General features: G+C 33.1%; 1 protein-coding gene across 1 annotated transcript in view; it reads right to left on the bottom strand.

Annotated features, from left to right (window-relative positions):
* Positions 1 to 230: 230 nt before the first annotated feature.
* LEFTY1 (left-right determination factor 1) overlaps positions 231 to 7,976 on the bottom strand; it is a 30,954-nt gene continuing 23,208 nt past the window's right edge. Inside the window, exons 2-5 of the mRNA XM_073673296.1 lie at positions 4,774 to 5,170; positions 3,980 to 4,223; positions 3,588 to 3,827; positions 231 to 704 (exon numbers count right to left, since the gene is read on the bottom strand). Of these exons, the coding sequence (XP_073529397.1) occupies positions 365 to 704; positions 3,588 to 3,827; positions 3,980 to 4,223; positions 4,774 to 5,050 (1,101 nt within the window). The 5' untranslated portion in view covers positions 5,051 to 5,170 and the 3' untranslated portion in view covers positions 231 to 364. The remainder of the gene's footprint in view (positions 705 to 3,587; positions 3,828 to 3,979; positions 4,224 to 4,773; positions 5,171 to 7,976) is intronic.

Raw genomic sequence — 7,976 nt, 5'->3', positions numbered from 1 at the left:
ATGCTTTACTTGTACAGCCCATTAGGAACTGTATAATGCTACATTTACCCTGTGGAGGCGCTGACGGTAAATTGAACACTTGTCCGTAAATGCTAATGTAAACACACATGTAATAAAGTTATTTATTAATTTGTATCCAGACATAGAAAGTCAAAATGAACATGTTAGGCTATATCGAGTGACAATGATAAATAAACAGGAGCTATATACAGGTAAGTGCTTCTACTCAGCCATGATTAACGTTCCTATTACTCCAAAGACAGAAGCGTTCATGTGTCCGGCCATTTTTCCAGCAGAGTTTGGCAGCCGCGGGGATGTACATCAAACATTGTTAGATATGGAGCACATCAATGGAGTTATGTCGTTAGAGGATGGAAATATTGTTCGCGGTGCAGCCGCATCTCTCCACGATCATATTCGGGAATTCTGCCACTTCTATTTCCGTGTAGTCGCCCTTCTTAACCAAGTACATGACCGGCAGAGGGGAGCTTTCCGCCACGGTGCAGGTCCTCTCCCCATAGCTGTATTTTAAGGCCTGGGAGTGCGGCTGGCGGCAGCTTCCGGTGCAGCGGTATGCGTTGTATCCCGCCGGCTCGATGATCCAGTACTGGGTCCAGGTCAGCTCACGGAAGTTGATAAAATTTTCTTCTCTGCAGCAGATATTGTCTTTCTTGGCTCCGGGGGCTGAACAGTCTCCACGGGCGCTATAATACAGAAAGGAAAGGCTCATTATACCATCCGGGGATTTTACTTTTTAGAGTTTGTGAGTGGGTATGATTATTGCTATATATAATATTCTTATTATCAGTGGTAAAAGAAGTCTTATAATAAGTAATAACGGTAGAATAAAGAACAGCATTATATCATTATAGTTTTAGTATCATAAGAATTGTATTATAAGTCATACTAAGGGTAACAGTGGTATAATTATTATTTTAGTATCAATATTTACTAGCAGCAATTGTATTAGCATTATAATTGTTAGTTGTATCAGTACTTATTATAATTATTATTATTTGGTAGTATCAATACTTTATATTATTATTTGGTAGTATCAGTGCTTTATTATTATTATTATTATTATTGTTATTATTTGGCAGTGGTATCAGTACTTTTTATTATTATTTGGTAGTATATGTACTTTATTATTACTATTATTTAGCAGTGTTATCTGTACTTTTTTAAGTATTATTATTATTTGGCAGTATCAGTGCTTTATTATTATTTTTACTATTATTATTAATATTATTTGGTAGTATGTGTACTTTATTATTATTATTACTGTTATTATTTAGTAGTATTATCGTTACTTTTTAAAGTATTATTAATATTTGGTAGTATCAGTGCTTTATTGTTATTATTATTACTATTATTATTATTATTATTATTTGGTTGTAGTATTGGTACTTTTATTATTATTATTATTTCGTAGTATCAGTACTTTTATTATTATTATTAACATTATTATTATTCTCATCACTATTATTTGGTAATATCAGTGCTTTATTATTATTATTACTATTATTATTATTATTATTTGGTAGTATCAGTACTTTTATTATTCTTATTCATATTATTATTATTATTATCATTATTATTTGGTAGTATCAGTGCTTTTTTTATTATTATTATTACTATTATTATTTGGTAGTAGTATCAGTACTTTTATTATTATTATTATTATTATTATTATTATTATTATTATTTGGTAGTATCAGTACTTTATATTATTATTTGATAGTATCAGTGATTTATTATTATTATTATTACTATTATTATTTGGTAGCAGTATCAGTACTTTTTATTATAATTATTATTATTATCATTACTATTATTTGGTAGTATCAGTGCTTTTTTATTATTATTATTATTATTATTATTATTATTTGGTAGTAGTATCAATACTTTACTGTTAGTAGCAGTCTATTATTAATAGTAGCATTTTATTAGTATTTTAGTAGGATATGTATGTTTTATTATTAGTAGTAGTATAACTTATTGTAATGTTATCAGTAATAATAGTAGCACTAATACAATTATTAGTAACATCAGTTTTGTTGTGTAATCATTGACAGTAATCCTAATAGTTGTGTAAATGATATATACGGTATATGATATTACATTTAATAATTAAATATTCCCGGTTAGTAATCTGATACAGACATGGAGTTTAGGTGTTTTATCCACTTGCAAAACACCAGAATGGTAAATGTGTCATGTTTACCCCACACGTGGGCGACTTCCCCTCACCAGACCCTGAAAGACTATTTTGACTATTTATACATTTGATGTCTTTGTGATTTTGTATCTTTATATTGTTTTGTGTTGCACTTCGTGTTTTGCTCTTGTATTGTAATGCGTGTCACAGTTGTGTGCTATTATCATGTCTATGTATTGCTTCCTCCTCACTTCTGCTCCTTCTATTGGATTTGTACTGCCGCTATTATTGTACTATTATCTACGACTACTCTAAAATTACTACTTCCACTATTACATTAACTTCTGCTGCTACTGTTTTCCTACCACTTCTAATGCTAATAACATTATATTATCTACTACAATTGTATTACTACTATTTTTTCTAATATATTAACCTCTACTACTATTACATTTCTACTACTACCACTATTTTATTACCACTACTAATACTGTTATATTGTCTACTGCTACTATATCATTACTACTAGTAGTAACAATAATATATTAACTTCCACTCTTATTATTATACTACTACTATTATTATCATTTTACTACCACCACTGCTACTACCTGCTGCTCCTACTACTTTTATATAATCATTAGTAGCAGTATTTCTTCTACCACTATTATTTAACTATTAATAATAATAATAATAATAGTACCGCTACTCTCATATTATCTGCTACTACTGTAATAATATAACCCAAAAACAGGGGAAATAAATATACATGGGAGTTCCAAGAACTAACTAGAAAAAAAACCCAATAAGAAATGAACTCCTCCATAACTGAAATATAATATAAATCTTTATATATATAACAATATTAAAAACACATTTTTTAATGTATTTTTTTATGTTTTTTTTTTCTATATTATTATATATATTTAATAAAGATTTATATTATATTTTACTTATGGAGGAGTTTGTTTCTTATTGGTTTTACTACTGTAATAATACCACCATTATTATTATCTTACTACCACTACTACTGCTACTTTTTTATTCTCTACTACTACTATTATATTACTACTACTATTGCTACAATTACATTAATTACAATTACTTCTAGTATTATACTATTACTCCTATTATTATTTTGCTACCATCACTACTACTCCTGCTGCTCCTACTACTTTTATATTATTATATTAGTAGTATTACTTCTACTGCTACTATTATATAATATTCTACTATTATATCACTACTAATGCTTCTATTATATTACCATTTCTAATATTATACTAGTACTATTGTTAGCAGTAGTTGTACCATTATATTACCACTATTTATACTATATATTACTACTTCTACTATACTATAGCTATAAATACTATTATACTAATAATACTAGTAATAATATTTACATATAAGTGAGACAAGAACCTACCCATGGTCGTCCAGGTTGAGCGTGTAGAGGACCAGCTCCGGTTTGCCCACCCCGTTGTCGGATGGGTTTTGGGTAGTAAATTGGACCAGTTTTGCCATCTCGGCAGCATAGTTTCCATGTCTTTCTCCATCTATCCTGATTTCCAGATGCATATTAGATTGCCCACTGCTCCTCATCCAATAGTGCACGGCGTGGGTGACATCGAAACTCCTCCAGCCCGATTCAGTAATGGGTACAAGCCTGGAAATTTACATAAAAAAAACAAAATCCCTGTAATTACAAATGTATAAAAAAAAAAAGAAAAAAAAAAAGAAAAAAGATAGTAGAGTAAAAATGTAGAGTACCGTAATTAATTTATCACTTTCAGTTTTGAAAAACTAAAATTGCCTTACCTGGAATCCACCAATGACGTCCTGTTGTTTCCATCCTTCGTCGTCTCCACATAGTAGACGCTGACCCTGGCGTTATTGACAGGCCTGTTGAAGCGTCTATCAGGATGCTCTTTGGCATTAGGAGGCAACTTGAAGAGTTTCAGTTCAGCCATGGTTACTTCGCTATTTTGGGGTATCCTGGAGTCCATCCCAAATGCCAAGGTCTGCTTGATGGGATCTGCATATAGCACCTCACCAGAGATGTCTATGAAGAATGAATAAATAAACCCATCAGTATGTGCTCAGTTGTACCAATGCTCTACCGGAGAGGGGGCACATAATTATTGTAGCTATCACTATGTCGTTAACATATGGACATATGGTTCCACGCTCTGGATTAGGACATGAAAGGCAACTTATCCTTCCATAACAATGTCTATATATTGTGTAATGAACTTGTAGTCCTGTCTGGTACACTGCCCCGAAATACACTGGCACATTATGGTGTATCGTATGGTGGCTCAGTGGTTGGCACTGTACGGTGGCTCAGTTGTTAGCACTGAGGTCCTGGGTTCAAATCCCACCAAGGACAACATCTGCAAAGAGTTGGTATGTCCTCCTTGTGTTTGAGAGGGTTTCCTCTGGGTTCTCCAGTTTCCTCTTACTCTCCAAATTTAGGGAATTAGATTGTGAACCTCAGTGAGTATGATATTTGTAAAGAGCTGTGGTATTAATGGCGCTATGTAAGTGAATGAAATAAATAAAATATATCATATAGCTACAATGGCCAACTTTAGAAAAATACATGAACCTACCTGCATTGCCAGGGATGCCCCTCAGGATGCCGGCCAAGCTGGGTAGAGATCTCTTTGTCCTCTTCTTGTACTTTTGAAGCATGGCGATATACTTGCTCTGGATGTGTCGTGGGATCATCAGATTGTCAATGTCTCTCTTCACCAGCTTAGGCAGATAATTTACGTTGAGTTTCTTTAACAGGGAGTCTTTGAGGTCATCAGGAGTAAACCCACAAGTCGTCGATATGAGGAAGGCAAAGAGGAACCCGATGAGTCCCATAACCAGATTGGAGTTCATTACTTATTCTCTAAGCCAAGAGAAATGTCCAGGATGTCAGGAGGATATGATATCTTCTTGTTCTCAAGGTTTCAGATGGAGACCTGCCCTCCTTTTATATTGAAACCTAAGGACGCCCTGCTGTGAGAGCCAATAATGTAAAAGAAGAAGCAAAGCTAAGACAACAGGGCAACATTACCCCCATTAAGAGTCTGACACTTTCTTAGCTTAATCTTCAGACAAGAAATACACTAATAATTAAGTTTTTTTTAATCAGTCGGCCACTGAAATGACTGACTATATTTTTTAGGATGAATTGATACATATTTGGATTTTTGGGGATTTTCTTGTATAATTTTTATTTAGAAAATGACTGAATTTCACAATATTCTTTACTTGAAAAGTGTTAACTAAAAATCAAAGTCACATTTTTTTCAGTTTGGTAGTGTAGTTAGTCGATTATGTCAATTTTTATATATTCTGTTACTAATGAGGCTGTGTTGTGGGTTTTCAGCAAATTTTTATACAGTTTAAATTTTATTTTCAAAAATGTTTCAAAACCCAAAATACAGATCAACTTGTGTCTTGTGTAACAATTTTTTAAATCAAAAAATAATAATAATAGATTTTTTTATTATAACAATTCTGTTTTTATTTTTTAGTTTTTATTTCTAGATTTTTTTCCAAAGGTGGAAATATTAAGTAACAGCAAAGAAAAATAACTTGCATATATTGCTTTTAGATTGTGTATTATTGTCTGCATTTCATAGATAGATAGATATATGATAGATAGATAGATAGATAATAGATAGATAATAGATCTATAATAGATAGATAATATATAGAAATTAGATATATAGATAATAGATAGTAGATATATAGATAGATAATAGACAGATAATAAATAGATAATAGATGATAGATAATAAATAGATATATGATAAATAGATAATAGATAGATGATAGATAATAGATAGCTATATGATAGATAGATAGATAGATAGATAGATAGATAGATAGATAGATAGATAGATAGAGAGATAAATAATGGATAAATATTAGATAGATAGATAGATAGATTACACATAAAATAAAATACTTAAAATAAACTTAGTATTGATTCAAATAAAATCGTTGAGGCTGTCCTAGTTTTATAGACTATTTACTAGGAAAAATAAGTTTATAATATCAAATATAATTTACTGTACAGAAATATATATATACAGAACCGGCCTTCGGTTCACTCTTCAGCCATGGCGACTTGATGGATGTAGGAATATCTATCTTGGTCAAGCCTAGATAGGTCCACCAGGGTCTTCTCCGCCGTTATCTTGATAGTATCAAGCCATTATTCTTCAGACCATAATGTCCTTCTCCAGTGATTGCTCTCTTCATATGATGTGTTTAGAGTAGACAAGTCATAACTTGGTGATCTTTGCTTTCAGTTACATGTCTGGCTTGATTTGTTCCAAAATTGATTTGTTTGTCCTTCTTGCCATCCATGGTATTGATAACATCCTTCTCCACCACCACATTTCAAAGGTGTTGATTCTTCTTCTGTCTTGTTTTTTTTTATCATCCCGGTTTTGCATCCGTATGTTACCACAGAAAAGACCATACTCTGTACGAGCCGTGTCTTCATCGCCAGAGAAATGTTCCTTGATGTTCTAAACCAAACATTGGGGTGAAATATATGTCACAAGTTTGGGAACTGAATATTTCTAAAATTATAGAATGTGACTATACTTTTATACAAGAGGATATGATTTTCGTCCTGCATAAACACTTGTCTGACATTGTTTGCTGGTCATGAGTTATGATCGTATCATTCATCGTTTACAAAATTATCTGCTCCTGTAAATGAAACTTTAGTTTTTGCATTGACTTTGGAGTTGACCATTCTCTATTGTGTACTGATCTTAATCTTGTGGTTGAAAAGATGAACACCGCCCAGGTGTAACAAACATATTATATGCAAATGTCTGTTGTTGCAGGCCATAAAATTCTTTCAGAGAACTGATGGGGTCTTTTAACCAAGTGTTAAGGATTATGTTACATTAGTGGACTTTAAACAATAACGTGCTGGTCTATATAAGAGGTTGAAGCTTTTAGCTACTGTATGTACAACATTGATAGCTACAAGTGTAGATGGAATGAAGTTCTTAATACGGAGTGTCAAGATGGAAAGCTTGAACATGGGTCTGCTACTCAACATAAAGACAAACATATTGACTACTGCCAGGTACAACTGGGACACATTTGAGATGGACGGTGATGAACTGGAAGTTGTAAAGGACTTCAATATACTCAGATTAATGATAACTCAAGATGCAGCGGCGACACCGGAAGTCAATAGGAGAATAGCTATGGACAAATCAGCAATGAAGTCACTGGACAAGGTCTTCAAATGGAGTAACATTTCACTGGCGACTAATACACGACTCGTGCATAGTTTGGTCTTTACTGTGGTAACATACGGATGTGAAAGCTAGACGGTAAAGAAACAAGGCAGAAGAAGAATCAGCGCTTTCGAAATGTGGCACTGGAGAAGGATGTTATCAATGCCATGGATGGCAAAATGAACAAACAGATCAATTTTGGGACAAATGAAGCCAGATATGTCACTGGTAGCAAGGATCACTAAGCTAGAACTTGCCACTTTTGACACATCATACGAAGAGAGCAATCACCGGAGAAGGACATCATGGTCAGAAGAATATAAGGAACAAGGCAAAGAGGAAGACCAGAAACCCGATGACTTGATAGAAGAAGACCATGGTGGATCTATCTAGCGCAAGATCGAGTCAAAGGCCGCTAAAATAAAACAAAATGACCTCATAGCCTCGGTCCTTCCCACTTGTGGGGTATTGGTCACATCTATGCACTTCTTAAGGCTCCCATACACGTTAGTCAGGATGTCAGATGATCCTGCCGATATCAGCGGGCT

This window comes from Phyllobates terribilis, unplaced genomic scaffold (assembly GCF_046119375.1).
Source record: "Phyllobates terribilis strain yellow unplaced genomic scaffold, ASM4611937v1 Scaffold_3__8_contigs__length_932513732, whole genome shotgun sequence".
Taxonomy (NCBI): Eukaryota; Metazoa; Chordata; class Amphibia; order Anura; family Dendrobatidae; genus Phyllobates; species Phyllobates terribilis.
This window is presented reverse-complemented; position numbering and strand designations above follow the sequence as displayed.